Source organism: Caretta caretta, chromosome 5 (genome assembly GCF_965140235.1).
Source record: "Caretta caretta isolate rCarCar2 chromosome 5, rCarCar1.hap1, whole genome shotgun sequence".
Taxonomy (NCBI): Eukaryota; Metazoa; Chordata; order Testudines; family Cheloniidae; genus Caretta; species Caretta caretta.
The window spans coordinates 113,253,872-113,281,433 of NC_134210.1; the positions used below are offsets into that span (position 1 = coordinate 113,253,872).

Below are 27,562 nucleotides of genomic sequence, written 5' to 3' on the forward strand. Positions count from 1 at the left end.
ACTAAACATCTGTGGTTTTCATCTACATTTGGCACAGAACCGCCCCCACCCCCATTTTCTGATCAGCTCTTCTCTGGGCTCCTCCCCTGGTAGCTTCTGGGTGCCTGATGCAGGAGTGGGATAAAAACCAGTCAGCAACCAGATCACAGCAGTCAGTCCTGGCTATTCCCATGCTATCCAAAGCTGGAGACTCAGCAGGGCAGGCGGAGGAGCCGGAAAGTAGACTTTAAAGCTGAGATCTTATGATGAGTTGACATTTTCAGCCCTGAAAATACCACAGTAATTGTGGTATATATTTGATGTAAAAGGGAGACAGACAAAAGTGGAGAACTAGCTACTGTGCTGCAGAGCTGGGAGCATTCTAGAAACAACTTCATTTATTCACTCTTACTACGAACATTACATAGCAATAGCCTACTTACTGTGAGCAACAGCAGAAAGGGGTAAGTGCTAAACAGTCTGAATTTGTAAGGCCACTAGAGCAGTAACCGCTGGTTGTTACCATTCAGAATCCACTCCCATTAAGGCAAAGTGGCCACTCTAGCTTTTGGGCTATTTTGTACTGATTCTATAGATTTTGCTGCTAATTGCTTGTGTCATTTCTAAACAACTGTGGTGAAATGGAATCTGAAAAGCCTAGAATTGTACTTTCAATGACGCTGTTCATATCTCAGCGAAGAGACCAGTTTTAAATGGACCTTCCATCTGGGTACAAGCCACTCTGAAGAAGTGAAATGATAAATGAATAAAATACAGTATAGTTCAGTTCTAGTCAATGGGTTTGGGCACTTCAGTATGATTTCTTTCTGGTCACTGGGTGTAGATTTGAAAATGAACTTGAGACTCTAGGCTCTGGTTCATGTGAGATTATGAAGAATACTGGTGATACATCAGGCTATGTCTATACTAGAAATATTTTACTGATATAGGAATACTGGTTTATGATACCAGCAAAGCACTCCTAGTGTGACTGCAGCAATCCCAGCAAATCTGCACTGTTTACTGGTATAGTAAACCACACCCACAAATAAAATAAGTACAGTTTTGCCAGTCTGAATATGTCTACACAAGGGGCTTCTGCTGGCAAAGAGATGACAATCAGGGATTACATCTATTTACATCCCTGACTACCATAACTATGCTGACAGACATCTGTAGTGTAGACACAGCCTTAGATGTAAGAGAGACATAAGAGAGGGGAATCAGATATTCTGGGCAAGACTCCCTGTCATATTACCTAGTTAGGAAACAGAATCGCTATCAAGTGTAGATATGCTCTCTGGATCTGGAAATGGGGTCATGAGGAAGAAAAAGGCAGGAATATGCTCTGCCAGATGTCATGAAAATTACTAAAGGCTAGTGGAGTTTAAATGTTAAAATAATCTTTACAAAATTATCTTCTAATTTTTAAAGGATCATAGCGATGGCATAGCAATGAGACAATAGTACATTGAGTAGCCATGCAGAAGTTGTGGTTTCAGATATAATATTAGATTTGGGTTCTTGCCTGCTGATCTTCACTGGTCCCCAAAATTTATGCCTTCATTGAAATCAGTTGGGTTAGATGGATGTAACTGAGGGCACAGTTTTTCTGAATTGGTACCTGAGGAAAGTATTTAAATTGCTCTGCTCTTCTAGTATTACCATTCAGATATGACCAGTCTAGACAATAGCCAGGATTCATCCATATTACTTTTCCTTCCAGCTTGAAGAAAAAATACTAAAAAGGAAGGATAGGAAGTGACTTAATAGTTTCATTGCTGCCTCAATGTAGTTGATATGTGATGGTCCATGTAACTTGCACAACACTTTGAAATGTATATATTGCAATATAACATTACAAAGGAAGATCAATGCATTCCTCTGCAGCATAGAAGCATCAGTGTGGATCAGTTGTCATGACATTAAAATGGGAAAGTTCTTCCAGATAAAGAGATAACAGAACTCTCTCTTATACAAAAGTACAAGATTAATTTTGAAATGGACAGATCATTTAATCAAGTGTGCGTGTGTGTGTGTGTGTGTGTGAGGGAGTGAGAGGAGGGAGGGAATGTATATCCATTTATGTTATTGTAATAATGATTTATACCCATTTGGCAGTAGATTCTGCTCTCAATTAGAACAGTGGAAAACTCGAATATCTCCACTAATTTCAGTGCTGTTGTAAACAATTTCATTGTTATAAAGGGAAGAACTTCAAAATGTACAGCAAATAACATTTTCAATTCATACAAGTCACTTCTATCCAGTGAGAGTCAGTATTTAACAAATCCAGAAATATGAAAGCAGTATGGTCCAACATTGGAAAGAAAGCATTAGAAAGAACTGCAGTTCAATGCAAAAATAACATAAATAGGCCGGCACTTTGAAATTCACAGTTGTGATTTCAAGATGGCTGTGTTACAGGAAGTAAAGTTGTAACATTAAATACTTTTCAGTCAATCATCATATAGTTAGCTTAAGCTAACTTGCACATACTACAGTGCTGTACATATTGACTTAGATTTTTCTAAACATTAAGAGACACATGATATTTTACGGCTATGACATAAGATCACTCTGACAACATGCAGCTATAGTTGGCAGTGGAATTTTTCTTTTGCTCTGTCTGTTGGAGCACTGCATAACACAGATGCGTGCAGTTTGGTCTCAATAGAACAAATATTACCTTCCCAGTCTATCTAGAGTACAAGCTAGGTAATTTCCGTTATGGTATCTAACTTCATGAAGGTGGAGAGGAGACTTATGAATGTCCCAGTCACAATTAAGTTATCCTGATTCTTCTACAAATGAAGTTAAATGTTCAAAAAGAATCAGGTACCATTAAGCTTAGAAGAATTGTTTAATATTCTTCTGCTTCTTTGAGGCATGGTATAGTGAAGAAGTAGGTTTTACTGTATGATCTGGAGATATAGAGGGAAGGATTTTTCTCAATATCTTTTGGGAGGATATTCCAGAGCCTTGAATCTGCTGTTGAGAAGGTTTGACCTCCACCTTCATTGAATATATACCCAGGCTCTGCTAAGTGTAGTACAGATGATCACAGTGGGCATAGGAAGTCTTGGAAGGAGAGGCAGTCTTTGAGAACATGGACAGATTCCATTTAGGGCTTTGTAAATCAGAAACCTGAATGGGGAGGCAGCGTAAATTGTGAAGAATAATAGGTTGTCTTTGACTCATCCTTCATAGGAACCAAGCTGCCATATTCAGTAATAGTCATAGGTGGCAGGTATCGCAGGCCGGGGGGAAGTTGAGCCTCCCCAAAGAGCCAGGGGTGGCCCCGCCCAAGCTCTGTCCTGAGGCTCCCGCTTACTTTCTACTCTTCCCCCGTGGCCCAGGTGGTTCACATGCCGCCTGGGGCCACAGTTTCTTCTTTAACTTCTTACCTAGGGCCAGTTACAGAGCATGACATCAGTCTGAAGGTGATAAATTCGTGAAGCATTGTAGCTTAGTCATTTTCTGAGAGAAATATATACAGCATTCTTACTAGCCTAAAGCGGAGAATTATGCTTTCAATAGCAAATGCTATTTGATTTTTCTAGGTCAGTAATGAGCCCAGGGTGCCATGCTTTTTCTATTTCTGTCTAACCTATTTTTCAATGAAAAATTGGGTTCTCAATTTTTTGTTGAAAAACCAAACAGCCAAAAATCAAAAAGTCTGAAAAGAAAAATCAACCCCCATAATATATTATTCTGGAAATGGAAACTCCCAGGAGTTCTCTATGGGCCAGGCTCCACAGCTAGACTTTATCTCACATGATGCACTGCGTCTACTCACCAAGAGGGGGACCATGGTACATCATAGGAGATGTAGTTTGATTAGAGAGCCCAGCCTCTAGAGGAGAATGGGGACATGATGCACCACAGTGGCATTTCTGAATCAAAATATTTTAATTTGAAAAAGGCTATATAGAGCTGTGTGACAGCTTTTGATTAGTACAGTTCCACTGTATAATTATATTTGAAATCAGCAACTTTTTTCAAGCATTTTATTCGCTGGTGGAGGCGGCAGGGAAGAGGGGCTGTCAGAAAGTCAAATACTATGGCCGGGTAATGTACTGATCATTAATAAGCTAACATTTATAGTCATGCAAGATAAGGATAGTCCGATCTTATGCTCCAGGCCATAAAGTTGACTGCCACAAGGTAGGAAATGAAATTCCTCTCTCCTTATTTCACATTCAGGTACATCTGAGATACCAGCAGAGGCAGGATATCAGACTAGATGGTACAACATTTTGATCCTGTTGGGCAAATCCTTATGTTGCTAATGGCAGCTTGTAACTCGGCTAACGTAGCACATTATTTTATTTCATATGAAGTCTATGCTATTCTGACAAAATAGGAATAAAGCAGCTTGAATTCATACAACACATTGTATTAGGCTATGTCTATACTTAAAATGTGTAGGTGCAGCACTTCAATGTAATCCACCTCTCTGAGAGGCAGTTGCTAGGCAGACAGAAGAATTCTAGTACTATCTACATCGGTGGTTAAGTTGGCTTAACTACATCTCTCAGGGATGTGGATTTTTCACACCCATGAGAGACACAGCTGTAGACTAGCCCTAAGCGTACCAGCTGGACAACCATGCAAAGTGCGGCAAAGCTTCAACTCTCATGGTCTTCCATGCGAGTCAGCAGCCAGCCCCATCTAAGGAAGAGGCCAGCATCTTGCAGCATGGGAGGGGAAGCTTGTGAAAACTGAGAGTACTCATTGACTTGCAGGAGCAGGCCTTTGGGTATGAGATGCTACTTGTTTTATTTCTCTGAGGAACTAACGCATATACAAGAAACAAAAAGTTTTGAAGGCTTCTCTTCAAAAATCCTAAAATTCAGCTTGATTTTAGATACTGAAAATATCTCATTTTAACAAAAAAAATTGAGCTATTTGTCTCATATGCAGCATTAGAAATGAATATGAACACATGGCCGATTTTTACGCAGCCTCAAGCTCATCTTTGATTTTGAATGTGCAATTAATTACAAGTCCAAATGCTACTGTAACCACCCATTTGGCAGATGCAATCAGGTAGTTAGACAATGGTCCCTGATTCTGCAAACATTTACCCCTCAACTGAGGGAAACATCCCAATTAAGGAAACATTGGCTGCACTAGAACTTAAACATGTGATTAAAGTTAAACATGTGTCTAAACGCTTTCCTGAGTCAGGGCTATAAGCACTGACCTTCTAAGTTAATCGCAAGACTCCCATTGGTTTCACTGGGCATTGGCTAGGCCCTAAGTACTTCCTACTTATAAATGTTGGCAGGATTGGGATCTAATGCTAACATCTGTGTTGAAGTTAACTATGCCCTCAAAATTATGCCAGAAAAACTGGGGGGCATTTTAAAAAATCAGGTTAACTCATAGCTGTTGAATAATTCAGAAAAGTGAGGCCATTAAATAATTCTTCTCAGACTTTGTGGTTAGGTCATCCATAAATGAACATATCTTATTGAATGTGTTATGTCAAAACCACAGTATAAAAGATATACATATAAGTATACATTATATATTAGTATATACTTACTAGTATATATGTATTATTTACTTTAGTGAAAACATTATCTGTTGTATGTCTTTATCTGAAAGAAACAAAACTGCAAATGCAAATGACAAAAATATGAAAAAGAATGATGACAGATCACACTGTCAGTGAGATCATGCAAAAAGAGGAAATAAATAATCCCCAAAAAGAAGGAAGAAAAAAAAGAAAAAGCAAACACGCCAAAGGCACTAAAAAAGACTTACAGAAAGCGAATACAAACAATTCTAAAATATTTCTTACCTTCTTCAGTCATTGTGTCATAATATTTTAGCTTTCCATATGATCCAAGCTCTACAACATCACAGTAAAAGACATAAAGATAAGGAACCAGCAGACATTCAAGAAATCTACACATTTGCACATGTGCTTAATAAAGTTTGGAGGGATTATGTAAAATTTCTGCAGAATTATAGGCACACATGGATTGTTGAAATGGTGAACCGTGATTTTTTTTCACTGCAAATTTCAGAAGTCACTTGCTACAGTTAAGTGACTTGACTGGATGGGATTTGGGGACAAGCACTGTAGTTAAGGACTAAGACTCTGTCTACACTAGAGACCTTACAGCGGCACCTGCATTGCTGTAAGGTGTCCTGTGTAGCTGCTCTGTGCTGGCGGGAGAGAGCTCTCCTGCCGGCATAATTAAATCACCACTACGAGCGGCACTGTCCACACCGGTACTTTTGTCAGAGAAACTTATATTGGTCAGGGGTGTGTTTTTTTCACACCCCTGACTGACAAAAGTGCTAGTGTAAGACATAGCCTATCTTTCAGAGCAACGAGTGATTTGTGGTACCTTACTTTATTTTAGATACCTTAAAGAAGCCTGATTTGCAGAAGTGCTGTGAACCTGCCCTTTGAAAATCAAGTTCTTTTAATGTGTTTCAAGTTGGGCACCCAAAAATTGAGACACCCCAAATGACCAGTCACTTTTTGAAAATGTATGCCCTAATGAATGGGACTGGGTCTCCAGGTTTGGAATCTAAAAACAAAGGTTCTAATGGTGGTTCTGATGCTGACTTGCTGTCTGAACATGGATACATAACTTAGACTTAGTTTTATCATCGGTAAAGCTAGAGAATTTATATTTACCTACTCCAGCGGATTCTGTGACATCTACTTAAATAATGTTTGCAAAGCGCTATACATGTACATAGTATTTATTAAGACCAGTCAGTGGCAGAAGACAGACTAGAACTTAGGAGGACCCTCCTGACACTCAAGCCTTTGCTTATTCCTCTAGATAATTTGGCTTTTGTGAGGCATCACCTCCTCTTCATCCAGAAGTTTTTTAAAGTTCATTTTTTTCTGTGAAGCTGTTTCTTTCAAGTTTTGCATGATTCATTATGAATAATTTACAATCTTCCAAAATGTTATGTAAAACAATATTTGAGGGATTCAAAATCATGCAAAATGTACTGGAAAAAAATTTTGCACAAATGTGACATTTTTCATCAATTTCACTCAGTTCTACCTTTAATGTAAAACTTTAATAATTGCACTTCTGAGTATTCAACACTTAGCAGCAATAGCAATCTTAAGATTTATAGATATCTAACAAGTTGATGATGGGATTTTCAGATCAATTATTCTTTCCTCATATTCATGAACGCACTTAAGAAATTAATTATAAAAATGCTAGCTCATTATTTTGTTCTTAGCCCATTGTTTGGAGCTGATGTACTGCATGTTCTATTCAAAGAGTTTTCACTTGGGTAAATTTCAATAGACATCTTGAACTTAGTTTTCATTCTAAGGTATTGTGATGATATGCAAATCTGGTATTTAAAAAGATCCTTTGTTTATACTAACAATTTCAAACACTTGATTCTGTTAGATGAGCATTTCTGAGGCCACTTATGTGATACAGGGAAAACTATATGGCATAAAAACAAAGTCTACAGTCTTTTCTTTATCACTATGATTTTTAAAGTGCCGTACACTTATTCATTGTAAAAGATTGTGTTACATGAATAATCAACATATTAACAAAAATGATCATATGTAATATGTATTCATATTTGTACAGTCTCTTCTTTTCTCCATGAGTATGTAAATATGCACACACACATATACATATATATATAAATGTTATAATTAGTCTCATTTAGAGCAAAGACAGCAGTCTACTAAAGAAAGGATTTTATATAGTTTTGTGAAAACTTTCTATAACAAAGGAAGTTCTAGTCTGTACATGCTGGTTTTAACCCTAAATAAATACAGGTGATGATTTAGCACCTGAATTCCTTACCCAAGCAAAACTCCCACTGACTTCAGTGTGGATTTTCCCTGAGTACGGAGCCCAGGACTGGATATATTGTTTAGTTAGAACTCTGGTTATCTTAACTACTGGGTTCAAATTAACTTTTAACAGTTCTTCCTCTTTTAAACTTGCGCTCCCTGATGACTGTCCCAGTTCCCCTGGGATCAGATGTACTGAAGACTGGGGAGAGAAGCCAGTGGAGATTCTTGACAGAGAGAGGAGTGAAAGGAGGTCCTAAAGGAAAGAGGAGCAGTGAAATTGGACCCGGAAGCAGATGCTTGGGAACAAGAGAGCTGATAAGGGGATGGATATAGTAATCAGGAAAGAAGGGTCCAATATGAGCGAGGAAATGGAGTAGGGGATAGGAAGGCAATACAGCACTGCGGGAAAGAAGGCATCTACCAAAGAGGGTTTGGGGAACTGACAAAACAATTGTGTGGAAAGGCATTAGTGTAAGACAGGGGACCTGCTGGGAAAGAGATGAGACACAGAGGAGATTCCAACAATGGAAGGGTGAAGAACGCAGACCCAAATACCCACGCAGCAGAAAGCAAAATCACATTAGAAGGGCACGAGAGGAGATACACTAGGGATCAGGTTTAGATCTGGGTTTGCTGCTGTTCCCACTGAAAGGGGGCACATAGAGAGACAGGAAGAAAAAAAGACAAACTTAACACAAATAAGAGAGAAGGAAAGAAGACATATACACAATAAGAATGCATGATGCCGGCACTGGTTGCGTTCCTGGATTTTAGATATAGCGAGTGTGCTGCCAAGACTAGTAATTTCAGACTAAAAGGATTTAAAATAGTTTAATTCCCACATTGTTAGAAAACCTACTGCCTGTGAAACTCAGAACTTGCAGGCGAGACTACATTCCCCAAAGCTTTTATAGTCCTGCTCATGCTTTGCAGAAGCAACAAGGTAGTGAGCACACTGCACACTGACCGCACTATTTTGCAGTCCCCTGTACTTACTGATGAGAATTATCCCATTGACTTGAATAAGACTACTTGGGTGAGTATGTGCTAGTCAACATCATTATCGGTAAAAGAATTGGATACTAAATAGATACAACAAAAATGACAGTAAAAATGTTAGCAACGTCCGTTCTGTCACATGTTGCCACTTAGTATGTCATCTCTGGAGTTCCATGGATGCAGGCATTTCCAAGACTACAGCTCTTGTATGGGAATTGCAACAGTGATGGGTCACAGTGAATAGAGCATGACACAGACCCCCTGAAATATCTGAGGATTAAAATCCAGTACACAGACAATGTAGGATGCAATATGATATAACTAACTTTAAGATTCCCTCCTCAGATTGAGCCTACTTTTTGAAGATTTAGGCCAAAATATTCAGACTTGGGTGCCAAAAATTAGGCACCAAAATCTATACATACAAATTTGTTAAAATATTTCACATTAATATTAACCTGACATAAACCTTCCAACAGGTAGATTTTACTTAGTACATATTTTACACCTATTGTGCAAAAACTAGGCAGTGTTACTGCCACCCATGTCTCATCCCTGGAGTGCATCTGACCTTTGGGATTCATCTGTAATCTTCCCATTGTAATAGATTTTTCATTTTTATTATCTTGCCATTGTAAGATATTTTAATTAGGGAGGGAGTGAACTGGTTTGGATACAATAGGGACCTACACAAATGTTCATCCAAAATTCAAACTGAATTCGACTACCTTTTTATTTTTTGAGGCTTAAAAAAAGATTGCATCTCTCTGAACCTCCTGATTTCAGTCAGAACTGGAAATGAAATATTGTGGAAAAAAATTACTCTTGATGCTGTTTATGATTAGAGCTGGTTGAGATTGTGTGTCTGGGGATTGTTTGAGCCTTTGTTCCCTGGATCATCCTGGATCATCTTTGATCAGCCTCAAGCAGCCTTGTGATCACCCTCCCCTGTGTGATTAACGAGGGGGTAGGGCTGACCTCGGAGAGAAGGCCTTAAAAGCCAGAGGCTAAGCGACCAAGGGGAGCTAGCAAACAGGGGACCGCAAACAGGGGAGTTTGAGAGGGATTTTGTGGGAGGGAGTCATACTAGAATTGCTATGGTTAGGAAGGGACGCATTGCCAGTGCCAACACTGCTCCTGTCTCCAGACAGAGAACCTAACCACGGATGCCTCTACCCAGATCCTGGTGTGGATTTGCGGAGACTGTGGCCTGCATTTCCCACTCTCAGAAAGCCAGGCTGTGAAAGGTGTGAAAGGTGCCTGCTGGTGGAATCTCTCAGGAAGCAGGTGGGAGAGCTACAGGAGGAGGTGGCTAGGCTGAGGAGCATCTGTGCACACAAGGAATTCATTGACAATATTCATGTGGAGACTTCCAAGGCTGAGGATGCTATCCAGCTACAGAGGATTGCTGTCATGCCACCGGAGGAAGAGGATAAGGCTCTGTCACAGGGAGGACACTGGCTACTGGTTACTTCTGGCAGCAGGCAATGTTAGCAACCACCCCTACTCCCAACCCACCCACCATAGTGATGGAAAACCGTTATGCTGCCCTGGCAGTGAGTGATGAGGAATCACCCCCGAAGGTGGAGGAGGAGAAGCCATGTAACTCCAAGGCTGGGAGGATCACAGCCACCACTCCCAGGAGGAAACGTAAAGTAGTGGTGGTTGGTGACTCTCTTCTGAGGGGGACGGAGGCACCCATCTGTCACCCTGCCCTGGCATCCTGGGGGGTATGCTGCTTGCCAGGGGCCTGTATCCAAGATGTTATGGAGGAATTGTCAAGGATCATCCGTGCCTCTGACTACTACCCCATGCTACTCATCCATGTGGGCACTAATGATACTGCAAGGTATAACCCTCAGATGAGATCAGATCAGAAGTGACTACAGTGTGTAGTCTGGGTGTAAGGGTGAAGGAGTTGGTAGTGCAGGTGGTGTTCTCTTCATCCTTCTGGTCAAGGGTAGGGGCCCAGGCAGACACAGATGCATCCTGGAGGTGAATGCCAGGAGGTCTTCGGCTTCTTTGATCACAGGATGCTATCCAAGGAAGAAAGACTGCTAAGCAGAGATGGGGTCCACCTATCAAGGAGGGGGAAGAGCATATTTGGATACAGACTGGCTAACCTCATGAGGAGGTGATATCTGAGCCATTAGCAAATATCTTTGAAAAGTCATGGAAAACAGGAGAGATTCCAGAAGACTGGAAAAGGGCAAATACAGTACAAATCTATAAAAAGGGAAATAAGGACAATACAGGGAATTACAGACCAGTCAGCTTAACTTTTGTACCCGGAAAGATAATGGAGCAAATAATAAAACAATCAATTTGCAAACATCTAGAAGATAATAAGGTGATAAGTAACAATCAGCATGGATTTGTCAAGAACAAATCATGTCAAATCAACCTGATAGCTTTCTTTGACAGGGTAGCAAGGCTTGTGGATAGATGGGGAAGCAGTAGACGGGGTATATCTTGAATTTAGTAAAGCTTTTGATACCGTCTCAAGTGACCTTCTCATAAACAAACTAGAGAAATGCAACCTAGATGGAACTATTATAGGTTGGGTGCATAACTGGTTGGAAAACCATTTCTGGAGAGTAGTTATCAGTGGTTCACAGTCAAGCTGGAAGGGCATGTCAAGTAGTGTCCCACAGGGATCAGTTCTGGGTCCGGTTCCATTCAATATCTTCATCAGTGATTTAGATAATGGCATAGAGAATACACTTATAAAGTTTGCGGACGATACCAAGCTAGGAGAGGTTGCAAGTGCTTTGGAGGATAGGATTAAAATTGATCTGGACAAACTGGAGAAATGGCCTGACGTAAATAGGATGAATTCAATAAGGACAAATGCAAAGTACTCCACTTAGGAAGGAACCATCAGTTGCACACATACAAAATGGGAAATGACTGCCAAGGAAGCAGTACTGCAGAAAGGGATCATAGTGGACCACAAGCTAAATATGAGTCAACAGTGTAATACTGGTGCAAAAAAACCAAACATCATTCTGGGATGTATTAGCTGGAGTGTTACAAGCAAGACATGTTACAGTGGTGTAGCTGCGCCGTTATAGCATTTCTAGTGTAGACTAGCCCTTAGTCTTTTAGATTTTCTCCCGACATGCTTGTGCTATTCTTTTGTACTCCTCTTTAGAAATTTTTCCACATTTCCATTTTTTGTAGGATTCCTTTTTGATTTTCAGATAATTAAAGAACACCTGATGCAGCTATACTGACCTCTTACTAATCTGCCAATCCTTCCTTTGCATCAGGATAGTTTGCTCTTGTGCCTTAAATACTGTCTCTTTGAGAAACAGCCAAGTTCTCCTAACTCCTTCTTCCCTCAGATTTTCTTCCATGATATCTTACCTAACCATTCTCAGAGTTTGTTAAAGTCTGCTTTTTAAAAGTCTATTGTCTTTATTCTGCTGCTCTGACTCCTCCTTTTCCTTAGAATCACATCATCTATCGCTTCATGATCACTTTCACCCAAATTGCCTTCCTCTTTCAGATTTGCCACCAATTCCTCCCTGCTAGTTAGAATCCAAGTCTAAAATGGCTGACCTTGGTTACTTTTTGCACACTCTGAAACAAGATGTTGTCCTCAATACATTCAAAGAACTTTTTGGACAATGTGTGTTTTGACATATTACTTTTTCCAACAGATATCTGGATAGTTAAAGTGCCCCATTACTTATCAGGTCTTGGGTTTTGGAAATTTCTGTTATTTGTTCTAGAAATGCTTCATCCACCTCATCCTCCTGATTTCATGGTCTATATTAGACCCTCTACCACCATTTTGCCCATATTTCCCCCACCCCCCCTTTTATCTTCACCCAGACACTTTGGACTGGTCTGCCTCTCACCTCCTTTTAGACATTGGAACAAGTGTATACGTTCTTGATATACAATGCAGCTTATACTCCTTCCTATTTTCCCTGGCTGTCCTTCCTGGACAAGCTTTTCCCCTCTACAACCATATTCCAGTCATGAGATTTATCCCACCAAGTCTCTGGTCATAATTTTCCTTGTGTACGAAGACTTTCAGTTCTTTCTGTTTAGTCCCCTTTTGTGTATAGAATCCTATGACCCTATTGTAATTTTCCACTTTCCCCAAAACTTCCAGCCCTCTGTCAAGGTCACCATTTTTTATACTTACCTGTGGACTTTTGTAACCTGCCCCCTTTGAACTTAGTTTAAAGCCCTCCTCACTTGGAGAGTTAGTGTCCGAAGGTGTCGTTCCCCTTCTTCATCAGGTGGACCTCCATCATTTCCCAGCAGTCCTCCTTGATGGAATGGCATCCCAGGCTCAAAGAAGCCAATGCCCTTCTCTCAACACCATCTAGGCAGCCATGCATTCATCTCCATGTTGCATCTGTCTCTGCTTAGTTCCTTACCCTCAACTGGCAGAAAGGACAAAAACAATCCTGCACCGCTGACTGCTTCACCCTTATTCCCAGAGTCCTGTAGTCACTACTGATCTTCTCAGAATCACAGAATCATTAACATAGATGTCTTCTTAATTTTCCTTCCAGCAGAATCCACCTTTGAACCAAAATACTGAGCCATTTGCACCACATCATTGTGAAATGGAGGGAAGAAAGGGGGTGGTAAAAGGAAAATATAGAAAGAAAATTGGTACATGATGGGAAAATGGTACATGACTCAGTTAGTGAAGTTGAAATAAGCATTCAGTTAATGAACTCTAGCCCCTAAAACATCTGTGATTCTACTTTCTGGAGAACATAAACATTTCTGAAAAATGTTCATCTCCAGATTCTGGGCCTCCCTGCTGATATTGAGAAGTATGGCCCAAAGGCAAACATTTCACAAATAATTAATAAATACCCCTTAGAAAATGAAACTCAGTCTTGTATTAGAGACTGAAGAGATTTTTCATACAACAGGATATACCCACAACTCCACTGTGTGAGAATCAGCAAGTAGCTGCCATTGGTAACTTATGTGTATTCTCCTGTGCCCTCTTGACTGTACGTGGCTTAAAGCTACCCATGGAAAAAGAGAAGACCCAATATACCTAAAAACAAGAATCTTTATTTATCTTATCATTCTGGTCCACTCAAAGTCAAAGATATTCTCTGTACTGTCTTGGTGTAATTCAGCTGTGCAAAAGGGATGCCACAGAGAACTAACATAAGAGGTTCAGCATCACCTGTATGCTGCAGAGCTGTGCAACATGGGAGGGCTGAAGGGTCAGTGACAAACACAGCTCTAACAGCTAAATTACCTCATGTATATGGAAGGAGGCTTGAGAGACAGGGATTGAAGGCACAGCAGTGGGCTATTGACAGTGTAATATTGACAGAGCTCTGCTGGTGCTCCCTGATCTGTGGAAGGGAATTCCATTCCTCTGACCCCACAGATGAGAGAGGTCTACTGTATGTTCATTTACAGCTCTTAGGCCTTGTCTACGTACAAAAGTACCACTTCAACTAACTTGGAATGAGAGAAGAAAAAGCTATACTAGTGGAAGGCACCTTTATATTGGTGTAATTGCATCCAGACCAGGGATTGTACAAGTATAACTATATTTTTGAGTGGGTGAAGAAGGGGGAAATGACACCTCTAACCAAAATAGCTATACTGGTGTAAAATCTGTGTGTATACCAGTCCTTAGGCTCTGTGCTCTAAGGTGCTGATTCATCAAGTAACTTTAAGAACCTAAGTAGTCCCACTGGCTTGGGCCTTGCCTAGCTGCTAACTTGACTGGCTAAAAATCAAGGTAAAGCTGTTAAACTGTGTCTACATTGGTGTTAACTGCGATTTTCAACTGAGGTAAAGTCTCTCTATTGAGCTAACTCAAAAACATTTTTTCTTCTAATCTAGACAAGGCTTAATGGAGTGGAGAATCAGGTTTATGTCAGTATAAATAAGATGAATCTAGCTCTATGACTGAGAAGACTGAGAATAGAGGCTAAGATCTATTGAGAGATGTGTAAAAAAGCCTGGAATGTATTTTCTGAACAACTTGAAACAATTTATTTTGATAACTGTGTTTTGATTACATTGTCTTGTAGTGAGAAGGTGGTGAGTTTGGCACATGAAATGTAAAGAGTTTTGCAAAAAGTCAGACTCCTGAATGGAAATTTTTGTGTGTGTCAATATCCTACAGTTTTTTTTTAAAGAAGTGTGTAACTGCATTTTGATTAACTGTATATTTGGAAGTGACTTTAAGGAAGTAGAGAACTATTTTTTATCTTTGCACATTGTTTATGGATTGGTAATCAAGATTTGCGCATTCATAATAGTCAACTTCTTCTTGGTTATATTCTAAGGTGGATTTCCCAGCACAATCCACCATACAGTTTTCCTATTCTGAGCATTTTTTCTCATTTATATCCTTAGTATTATAAGTTCTCATTTGTTTTTTAAAATTTTTAAATGCTTTATGGAGAGTCTTCTTTGCTTTTCATTCATGTCTCCTAAAAGAAGACAAAAGGTCAGAGAGGGAGGAGCAATAGAAAAAATTCATATCATGACAACAAAAGGGATTAGGTTCTCTCTCTCTTCCCAATCCCCTTTGCAGTCTCTGCTAGCCATTATTGCTTTTGAGGAAATTCAATTAGCTGATCAGAGATCTACCCCTAAACAAATGGTAATAGAGGCCACTTCAAAAGTTTTACTAGACACTATTCTAGCAGCTATTCAATCTAAATTTGAATCAAAGTTGGATTTGGTCTCATCAGAGATGTTAGATTTAGAACAAAGAACCACCACAGTTGAAAAAATGCTAAAGATCTAGCAAAGAAGATTAACAGAGCACAGGTGCAAAATGAGAGTTCTAAATCTCTAGCAGGGATTTATTAAAAGATAATACTTTTGTACATTGAAAGTCTATATAATCTACTAATAAAAGGATATTAGGCAGTCTTGAATTTAAAGGGGAAAGAGTTATTTTGAAATAATTTCTTATTTGTTCAATCTCACACCAAATTTGATCCCACTCCCCATCTTTTACATATTCCATAAACCTCTTAAGTCTTTCTTAGTTTATTCATTGTCTGTTTCATCTGTCTCAGATGGCATGATCACAATGACTCTGATATTGCTTTATGACTGGGAATGTATTATGACCACAGCATGCGGAAGAAAAGGGAACAATTTTTTTTAACAAGAAGATCTTATTTTTTTCCTGATATTTGCTGAAGTACTCAAAGCCAGAGAAGAAATGTATTGGTACAGAAGCCTAAATTCTTGTTAGACTTTCAAGCTTCCATGATGTTCCTTGCAAAACTTAGACTTTTCTACTGTGTTTGTATAGCATCTATCACAATGTGGGGCACTGGTCCATGAGTGAAACTCCAAGGTGCTATTGCAATACAAATAATAAATAGTAATTGTAAAAGTACATCTTTTTTTGCATCGATGATGCCAATGTCATCTCATTAACACATTTAAGCAAAAGTATTTAAGGGTACTGAGGACAATATGCTCATCCTCTTTTTCTTTTATCACACCTTCTACTTCTTGTGTCATGTCACGAAGTACAGACCCATTATTCCTGGATGCAGAGCTTGCAGATGTGATCCTGCTCACATTGAAGTTAAAGGGAGCATCATCATTGTATTCAGTAGAAACAGGATCAGACCCCAACATTCTGAAGAGACATCACCCATGTGGCTCCTGCTTTTATGCTAAATAAACCAAGGAACCAATGATACTTTTTGACATTCTATTTTATTTCATAAATACTTTTAAAAAACAAAACAAAAACGGAACAAAACTAAAGCCCTCAGATGCAAATTGATAAATCAACTCAAAATATTATTTCAAATCAAAAATCTCTACACTATTCTAAAATATCATTTGCCTTGCACCAAATGCACATATCTTTGCAGAAAGTTCAAACTCTCCAGCTGTCAAAATGAGATTTATTTCTGATATGTACCACACGGAAAGCTAGAAACTCAATTTTCTATTATCTTTGGCTTTGAAATCCAAAGTAATGCTCTGAGATTCCCTGAGAAGAGCTATTTAGCTTGTTTCTTTCTCTGCTTTATGATAGCCCTGTTCATACCTATCTAAAATACCATCTGTAACTAGCCAAACACATTTGCATTTAGTTGCACACAATCCAAGATCTCTGGTTTTGCTACGTTGTTGCTCACCTTTTGGCTAAGCTAACCACAAACATTTTTCACATAGTCTTAGTTTTATTTTTTTGTATTTTTTTTTAAGTTTAAGGTGAACTAAAAAGTGTCTGGGATCCTAAACCAGTAACATATTATTTCTAGAGGCAAAAATTTCCAATAATTCCCCATTGAAGAAAAATGTCTAGAATCTCATTCTCCTTTGCTTTCCTGAAAAGTCATACAAAAGTCTACAAAAGTCTACAAAAACACTGAAAGTAGGGCATTTTGCTGCTTTGAATATTTAGAAGATCAGGGTTGGAAGAGACCTCAGGAGGCCCTCTAGTCCAATCCCCTGCTCAAAGCAGGACCAACACCAACTAAATCATCCCAGCCAGGGGTTTGGCAAGCCAAGCCTCAAAAACCTCTAAGGATGAAGATTCCACCACCTCCCTAGGTAACCCATTCCAGAGTTTCACCACCATCCTAGTGAAATAGTGTTTCCTAATACCCAACCTAAACCTCCCCCACTGCAACTGGAGACCACTGGCTTCTTTGCTTTAGATGCTAGGGATCTCTTCAGATCTTTGCAGAGGAATGACAGAATCCTCAACTCCGTGAGATCTCTCCTTTGTCAATAAAGATCCCTGGCACATTTTAAAAGTTATAGGGATGCTTGTCTCAATGGGAACAGGGGAAAGAAATATCTGCAAGGTTCACCCTACGAATAGTTCTCCTCAACTCAGTTTTATGTATATGTAGCCATTAATTCTTTTACTAATAAAATGCAGGCACTTTTGTGATGAAAAAAAAAAGCAAATATAATAAATCACAGCCTTTCAGCACCAGTACATTATATAATAGGATATTTTGGAGGTGGAGTATGGAAGGAAACAATAACTCATCCAACTGAAGAGATGCAAGATATAAATCTGGGAATTTGTGCAAGACACTGGGTGCAACTGTGCCCTATGATTTTTCAGGCAGAGATTCCCCTCTGTGTATGGGTCACACCTTTCTCACATGGCAACAGGGGAGTCAGCCATATGTATAGGAGCATTCTTCCAATTGTCCAGACCCCAAGCAGAACCCTTTGTTAGTCTGGGGATTCGTGAGTCTCAACAAGCTGGAAACGAGCAGACTGGGGAGGATGGAATTTGTCTTCCTAACAGCCCTGCAAACATTCTGCAGGAAAATTAATATATCCTCAAGTTATATTAACTTTCTGAAGCCACCACACCATGACTGAAATCCCTCTTTGAGTGGAGCACTTTGGACAGCCACCAGTAGGAGAAACCACAGCTACATTGCCAGGGAGTAGGAGGCAGAGCTGTCAAGACACAGAGCCTATGTGAGATGGGGCCTTTGCACAGATGGTCCTGCCTCTCACTGTATCTGTAAGATGGTGGACAGGTTCTACAGCCTGTTCCATGTAGGGGTTGGGAGGGTAGACCTGGCACCTCAACACAAGAAGTAGGGAGAAATATTCGGAGAGTGAGCCTTGCAGCTATTTCCTTCCCCTGCTCCCATTGAGACAAGCATCCCTATAACTTTTAAAATGTGACAGTGATCTTTATCAACAAATGAGAGATCTCACCAAAAAGATGGTACCCTCAATAACATAATGCCCATTAGTAGCAGGCAAGGGCATTGCTTCCATACTCATTTAGAACTACTGTTTGCATCATCAACACTGCTTTCGACATCTTCCTGGGTCTTCCTAATCCAGAAAAGTGTCATTCTAGATAAGGCTAGAACCTTATAGGATCTGAGGTTTGACATTCATAAGAGAAAAATTCAGTAAAGGTAATTGATTCTCATGTTGTTTGCTTGAGACCAACTGCTGCACATTTTATTGGGGGTTCCTTTTTCCTTGTGGAGCTGATTAGAAATAATAAATCATTTATAGCCTTTAGAACATGTCTGGATCATTTAGGTTGCATTTGATGATGAACAATTCTGTATCATTTGCAGTTGCCTGCCACCAAAATTACACTAAGTGCTTCTTTGTTTTTGTTGTGAGAGTCCTTGACAGAACAACAGTTTAAAAAGGTAGCCTTTTTCAATAAGGAAATAGGATGCGGGGTAGGGATTTATATTCTTCATTAGCCTGACAATGAAGGCTGAATCCTGATGGGCACACAGGCCCCTTACACCCTCAGAGTAACTGTAGCCACCCTAAATTATCCTGGGAATGGTCAGGTGGGCACAATATGGAGCAGCTTCTTAGCCATGAAGCAGCCACTCATCCATCCAATGGGTGAGCACCGCTAAAGCAGAGATAAGCTTCCCACCACCCTGACAAGCCTTCCACAGGTTTCAGCCCCCAAGTCTCCCCTACAGAATTCCTATAGAAGCTACTGTAACGCTGGAGTTGCAATAAACAGGAGCAGCCTATACAGGGAGATGAGAGCCTCAAGGAATGTGTGGTCCCCAAAATGTTATCTGGTGGAAGTGGTGGGGATGGTATTGGAGGAGTCTGTGGTTCTGGCCTCTGAACCCAGTTGCTTGTTGGTTGATGGGCTGTTTCCTGCCATTCAGAACTGTCAGCTGTTACTCAGGGAGAGGGCACCACTTGGTCCCCTCACTGTCTGTCCAATTTGGACCCTCCACTGTCAGTTAGCTGGAGCTCAGGGATGCAGGGGGAGGCATTTTTTCACTGCAGTGTCATTTCCTGGCAACCCCCTTGCAGTATATAGCACAGGGAGAACAGAGTCTTGGATTCCACCTCCAGGGATGGAGAGAAGCAGCTGCTGACAGCATGCTGGCTGTTGGTGAGGAGGGCCCCCTCCCACCTCATGATTGCATGCAATATTGCTCTGTGGGTACGAAGCCCGGGCAGGCTGCAGAGTTTTGGTAGGTCTCTGCAAATGCTGAGTGTGCGTCAATCAGGTTTTTAGATGGTTAAAATGATGACCATGGATTTGATTTTGTAAGTTGCTGGATACCTCACAGGGCCAGCTCACAAGGTAGCTACCGTGGAATCAATTCAGGAAGGAGAGGTAAAAGGGAAAGGATTAGGAACACAAAAATAAATCATTTGGTCTGATCTTTTCTTTGGCTTGTGGAGGCAATTTTCAAAGAAACAGTTTGAATTGTAGAGATTATACTTTTGGGTGTTACTAAATGTAATGCCTGCACAGACTTTCTGATGTTAAAATAAATAAGGCAAACAGGCTCACGCTTACTGAAAGATCTGAAGGATCCAGATTTATAGAAATAGCCTATAGAATGTAGTAGGGATGAAACCAATAAGGTTACTGAAATCATTCGAAGCATGCTATGGGATATAATAGAGAATGATATCCCTTCCACAGAATTTTAAAATCAATGTATAGAATTTAATAGAGAATTATAACTTTGTTATAGAATTATATGGGTTGGTTTAAAAATTCTATAGAAACATAACTTTCTCTTTTAAATCCTATTGGATTTTTTCATACAGCCTAGTGGTTTTTACCTCTTCTCTGGAGGAAAGATCAACCTTCCTATTTTTTTTTAATTTGATGTTCAAAGAAGACCCCTGCTTCCTTGTATTAAATTGGTGAAGGGTCAGAATTTAAAATACCTAAGGTTACTTTAGCATGAGATCTGTATTTCTAAATACAAAGTGTGAAAGGTAAGATAGAGGCACAATGAAATGCCCTTTTGTATATTACAAAAAAACCCATGAAAGGTCTTTGCAGAGAGATCCTGAAAAGAGATTTGGCAGGATTTTATTTCCAAACATAAAAAACAACAGAAACAAAACCAAAACAAGTTTCTTAGAATAACGACTAAGCCATAGTAGTATGGTGTCCAGAAGATTAAGACACTCCATCTGTGAAGCACTTAGATACTACAATGATGGGCGCAATAGAAAACCCCCAAAATAGATAGATATGGTAGACGGCTTGACCTGTGTAATCACTGTGATCATTTAACAGCAGTATTTGAACAAGAAAGAAACCGTAGAGACTGGCAAGAGGCTAGCACACAGGAGAAGAGGAGGGGTGGGATATTCATAGACCTATAAATTGCTCCTAATAAAAATAAATTGAGGGATTTTCTGCAGCTTCCCAGCAGTAAGGCCCTGATCCAAAGTCCTTTAGAATCAATAGGCATCTTTGCACAGACTTCAATGGCCTTTGGATCAGGACCTAATTATATATGAGTCAGTACACTGAGTCTGATCCTGCAGCCCTTGCTGTCATGAATAATATTGATACAAGTAATTCATCTGACTTCACCAAGACTATCAAGTGAGGAAGGGTTGCAAGATCAGCACTTAAGCAGTAACGAATTTGGCACAGGACATTTCCTAGAGATTAATGACTGGCTGGGAATAGTTGATGGCCTGAAGCACAGCCAATCATTAATCTTAATCCCCAGGAAATGTCCTGCTGCAAGATCATTATTGCTATAATAAGATCAAAATGGGGAAAAAAAATCAATGCCACATTGATTTTGTTTTAGTGATGCAATTTCAATTGCTATGCAGAGATCATTTCTAGCTAATGAAAGTCCTGTACACTTGCCAGACAGAGTGGTTAAACTGATAGCAGTGAACATCTACACTATGGCCAAGATTTTCAAAAGCAGAAGCCTAAATTAGGCTTTTAAATCCATATGTGGAAACCTGCCTGATTTTCAAAAGTGCAGAGCACTCAACTGCTCCCACGGATCTGAGTAGCTGTTATTAATTATTATTATCATTTGTATCAAACCCACATGTGTGTTAAGCACTTCGCAAAACATAGAGTCGGACAAAATTCCTGCCCCCAAAGACCTTACAATCTAGAATTCAGACACGACACAACAAGCAAAGGTGACAACGAACTGGAGGGAAATGTGAGGAAGGACAGGATAACATCAATAGAATCATGTGGTTGTGACTAATAATTCATGTATATTTTGTTGTGAGTAAAAACGGCTTTTGTTATTTTTTTAACATGTAATTTATTTCTTGTTTTCTTCCCAGAACAAATGAAGTTTTAGGTGTCTGAACAGCTAATAGTGGTGGCTTGACAAGTGAATTATTCAAGAGTGAATACTATTAACTATTTTCACTTACGTACATTAGGTGCCAAGGCAAATATTAGGTCACATAGGTCAAACTAACTTTTTTTACTTAATAGACCAACTCTGTATGTGCATTCAGACCCACATCTGCTGACTTTAGTGACAAAAAATAAGATTTGACTTCTTTTCACTCTTGGTAGCCTTACAAAGCCATCAGATGTCTGGGAGAATGGGCTGGATTCTTTTCTGGCACATCCATTTTCTACACATTGTTTACTGAATTATAAGTGCAGAATTTTTATTACTGATGTTGATATATGAGCGAGAAAAATAAAATAAAAACATGTCTTGATTTTCTAGTTCCAGTGTGTCAATGTTGTAGTTTAATAAAGATCTGTAGAACTCTCCATGTGTCTGCTTTACAAACCTCTTGGAACGCAGAAGATCTGAAGCCCTGAGACGGAAGTGTCTCTCTGAAGAAGTTTGAACATAAATTTGGGTAAGCCACAGCAACGGAATATGAAATCAGATAGTTATTTTCACATGCTTCTCCCAGACACAGGCTAAACAGTCATTACTATATTTATGGGCAAACCAGGGTTAAAATCCTTGTCCTATTGATGTCAATGGGAGTTTGATATTTGCACATGCAGATAGTCATTATGGTGCCTAACTTGTCATCTGTACATTAAATTAGTGTGGTCTATCACAGTAATTACATTTGCAAATGTAGGCATGCACTTCGCAGACATTTTTGCTTGTGCAAGTAGGTTTCTACTTTTTGAAAATTTAGCCCACTGTGTCTCTATTAAATGAAACAAAAAGGTGAATAGACTTTCTAAGAAATCCAGTTGGAAGCCAAGAGACTGTTCAATTTCAATTTGTAAAGAAAAATCATGCCAGGATGGACATGAAGGCATGGAGGAAAACATGGGAAAGGTGACAGAGATGGTGGAACACTGAAGGAAGCTTCCTCGGATATAATTTCAGATTACTGCAATAACCACTAAGCAACACTGTATTAAATAGTATTGATAAATGCTTATTTTACTGACATAGATTAACTACTATATACAGCCAAACATTATTGAGTTATTTGCTATTACATTATCTGATTTTTAAAAGAGCTCAGCACCTACTGCTCCCAAATTAGAACACAGATTTAGAAAGCTCTCCTTCTGAGACTATTCTAAATGAGAGGATCCTAAGTTCTTCTTTGATACATGTTATATGGAGCAAGCCTTGCAATGGGGAAGAATCATGGACAATGGTATATAGAGGAATCAGCTAGGCCTGGCAAACATATGAAGTAGGGCTAGGCAAACAGGTTCTAGATAAATAAAAACTGGATGATCATCAATCTTACTTCTGAATCTTTGTTGAGGCCTGTATTTGGGTTCAGTTAAGAAGTCCATGTGACTCCTTCTCCTGCCACAACCTTCCAATTTTCCCTTGGTCTTCAGTCTCTCACTAAGGCCCTCCCCTGTTGACTGGCTCTCCCTAACCCACTTTTCTGCAGCAATCTATGTAGCCTCTCGTAATTCCTACCTTTAAAAATGAGTTCAGGAATCCCATTTGTCTCTAGTCGCAGGTGCCTCCACTTTGCTGTATGTTCTAGCATGTGATGTGATTGGAATAGTTAAATCAGAGTGTGCAGTAGCACAGATGCAGCTAGGGACCTACAAACTTATCTTTAAGGATGGGAGAGGAAAATGGAAGGGTTGTGAGGAAAAAAAGAGAGTTTATAAACTGTGGTAATTGATATATCAAGTTTCTGGAGGATGGAAGGCCTGCCTCACTGGTGGGTGGAGATAGGACCTGAGTTGGGATTGGGAAAGGAGTTGCAACATTGAGAATATCTGCTTGCTTTGATATTAATAGATTCATATCTATCCTCTTGTATGGTTATTCAGGTGAAGGATTCCAAGTGGGTTGCTCCAATATGTTTCCTATGAGCCAGTTTACTAGTTATGATAATAGGACTGGGCACAGTCTGGACTGACTGTATGCTACTTAAAGGGGCAGACTTCGGCAGTTACATAATGCAGCATCTATTAAATGAAGAAGTGCAGCCTCAGTTACATCAACAGAGAGAACCACAGGGCTTCTCTAAGACCAAAAGCAGTAGAGGCTGCTTTCAGGTGGATAGGGTCATATGATTTGTGTTCTTAGTGTCCCTGTGGTAATGGTATAATTCTAACAAAAATCATAGCCATATTTTTTTGGCAGATTAAAGCAACAAAGGGTTTGGATTTGTACTACAAACCTTTCTGAGTGCAGAATTAATGGTGTGGATAACAGAGGAGCTAAAATATCACACTTTCATTTTGCATAATGAGTGTTAACTTGCATGTCTGGAGAGTGAAATGGAAAGGGAGATTTACTGCTTCAGAGAGATGCAGAGCTGGGTTTATTTTTTTATTTTTTTTATTGTGTGAAAAATGTTTGCAATTTAAAGACATACCTAGTGAAATCTGATTTCTTGGTATGTATCATGAAAAGCAATTTAAATGTATTAGGGTACTTCATATATTTTATAATCACTCAAGTTTGGAAGTGATCAGGGCTTTCAATATTCTTAGAGATTTAGGACCATTTGAGCCATTCACATCTTTTAGGAGGAATTATAACTTTGAAAAACACATGATTGCAGAAGACATACCTTATTGCAGCAGGGAAAAGTCATGTAATCGGAACACACACTTCACAAATAAATACCTGGGTTTGGATTTTTGGAAATCCACCTGAAGGGAGTGGTGGACAAGGTGACACTCAGATTCAGACCAAACCAGTATATAGTTATGTTTTCCATCTAGAGGATCACACAGTGAACACATTACTCGGCACTTTGATAATATCAGCAAAAGTAAGTGCGTGTGTGTGTGTGTGTGTGTGTGTGAGAGAGAGAGAGAGAGAGAGAGATGTGTGAGTGAGTGAGAGGGAGATGGAGATGGGGTGGATGTGTGGGAGGGCTGGGGGGAGGAGAGAGTTGCAGATCAATAATGGCTCTGAGTTGATTGTGGATAATCGCATTCTATCTGGTCTCAGTGAATATCCATCCAAAGCCAAGATTGCAATGTTTCAAAGTTGTCTACATTCCATATTACAAGTTAGTTTCATGTTTAGCATCCGATGAAGTGAGCTGTAGCTCACGAAAGCTTATGCTCAAATAAATTGGTTAGTCTCTAAGGTGCCACAAGTACTCCTTTTCTTTTTGCAAATACAGACTAACATGGCTGTTACTCTGAAACCTGTGATATACTGACATCAAAGCTAAGAATGGAAAATTGACATCCCACACAAGTAGCAGTAAAAAACATCTTTCTAATTTTTACATCCCTGCCCAACATGAACTCTGTTCAAGCCCAAACTAGACAGAGAAAGAGAGAGAGAGAGAGATAGTACTTATAGTGCATCCACCAGACAGTCATAATTATTATTGGTATTGCAGTGAAAGCAATCCCTATATGTCACAATCCTTCATGGGACTGTGTATACTTTGGCATTAGAGTGCAAGCCCTCTCTCAGAAATTGCAAACAACAAAAAAACCAAAACCAAGCAAACCAAAACCAAAAAGAAAGTAGTTCAGGTACAAACAACATTCTTGTGAATAAAAGGGAAAATCTTTTTTTGTTTTATACAGCAGAGAGAAAGAAAAAAAAGTTATTGGGATACCTTCGGCAAGTGGGTCAAGCGTGTGAATCATCAGCTGAAAAATGCTGTTTCTCATTAGACTGTTGTGGAGAGATGCAGAGCTCCCGCCTCGCTGGAGCCGTGGCTTGGTCTGAATGAAAAAAAGAAAAGGAATTTAGCCTTTTCTTGAGAATGGATCCAGTTACACTATGAGTTGTATTCATCTCCGAGTGAAAAAATTTCTGATTTCCACTGGTCACATTTTGTACTAAGCAATATCACGTATACACCCCCTTTCGCCCCAAAGGATCCACTGGTCATTCATCAGTAGACTGGGACTCAGGAGATGTGGGTTCAATTCCTGGTTCTGCCACAAACTCCCCCTGACTTGTTGGGCAAATCAACTGACCCCTCTGACTTTGTCCAGCCTAGGATTTAAGGGCGTGTTGTTAGAATGTGTAACTAATATGTTCTAAAAGTCAAACATAGACAAGGCAGTGTAGACGTTGTGTGCTAAATTTGTAAAGTTAAAACCTAGGGGGGATTATTTTATGGGAGATAAAGAGCAGCTGACAGTCATGGCAATCTTTAGTTTCACTGTGAAACCGTTTAGCTCTGTCCTGAAGTACACCAGCTTCTCATTTCAAATGCCTGCACTCCATTACAGACCATTAGATATCCTCAAAATGATGTAGAAAGGTAAAAAAAATCCCCATCTATATGATAGCATCTTAGACAGGCCTTAAGTCAGTTATAGTAACAATGTGTGCCTCTGCCTATTGTTTTCCATCAGATGCTGTTGGCAAGGTTGAAGAAAAAAAAGGACTTTCAGAATGATGATAAATAATGTACACACATGTGCACGCACAGACACACAAAATAATAGAGCGAAAAAATAAAAGATCTTCAATACGTTTTAACAGGCTTATAAACACCTAGAAGAGAGTTTCTTTCCTGTGCCGTTGTACAGCCATAAGATTCTTAGAGAATACAGCCATTTTGTGGATGGCAATGTTCATAAAACATTCCATTTAGTTGAATAATAAATAATAATCAGGACCAACAATTTGTAAAAACTAACAAGCCCCTGCCAAACCGATTAAAAAAAAACAGATGAAGGAAATAGTCTGTTTTCAGTTAAAGCGTCTACAGGGCACATACATTAATTCTTGGTGCCAAATGAAAAATTATAGAAACTGAATACCAGAATTAACTTGTCACTTTAACTTTGGAACTTAATTATTTTTAATTGTATAGCAGCATTGGGGGTGGGGGAAGGATGATAGCTTATTAAAATGCTGAAGTGTGCCAAAGCAAAGTAAGATTTGTCTCGCCCACACCTTCCAGAAACAAATGCCCAGACATAAAAATATAAACTGGCGCCTACCGTCAGTGTTTGGTCATCCTTGTCCCCAGCATTAGGTGGCTGCTTGCACAGGAAAAAAAAAAAAAAGAAATGTTACATGGCGCCTGCATACATTGTCGAAGAAGAACATTAAACAATGGAAGACACAGTTAAACAGCATGTACTTGTGTACTGAGTGACATAGATTCTATGGGCTACAATGTGATTTCACAGGTCTCGAACTATGTGATGTTAAAGACCTTAAATATTCTGTAGGTACTAGGTAATAGGGGATTCTTTTGAAAGGTTCAGGCTGAAATGCTCCTGAAACCTCTTATCATTGGCTACATAATTTGCCTCTCACGTGTCACTGAATTTCAGGGTCTCAATTATAGCCAGTGGGCTAAATCTTGAAATCCTCATTTTTTTATACAGTCTTCAGTGAGGCAAACTCACATGGGCTTTGATGGGAGTTTGCCTGAATGTTGAGTGCACTAAACTCAGTAAGATCATCAGGGTTGGATCATTATTGATAATGATTCCAAGTGATGATCCTGATATCTTAAAAAAAAAAAAAGATGTTCTGAGTCATTATATAAGCTTACTATTTTAAATACCCATCTTAACGGGACTCAGCAAAATGCCTTGTAGCCCTAAGTGACAGGATCAAACAGTTAAGAGCAGACAACATGGCAGCA

General features: G+C 39.5%; 1 protein-coding gene across 4 annotated transcripts in view; it reads right to left on the reverse strand.

Moving 5' to 3' along the window:
• The window catches only part of SLC24A2 (solute carrier family 24 member 2), a 175,467-nt gene that overhangs the window by 58,245 nt on the left and 89,660 nt on the right, over positions 1–27,562 (reverse strand). Inside the window, exons 3-5 of one of the 4 annotated variants that reach the window (XM_048850541.2) lie at positions 26,907–26,948; positions 25,562–25,670; positions 5,792–5,842 (exon numbers count right to left, since the gene is read on the reverse strand). In XM_048850541.2, the coding sequence (XP_048706498.1) occupies positions 5,792–5,842; positions 25,562–25,670; positions 26,907–26,948 (202 nt within the window). The remainder of the gene's footprint in view (positions 1–5,791; positions 5,843–25,561; positions 25,671–26,906; positions 26,949–27,562) is intronic. The other 3 variants (XM_048850542.2, XM_048850543.2, XM_048850546.2) reach the window with 3 other exon arrangements.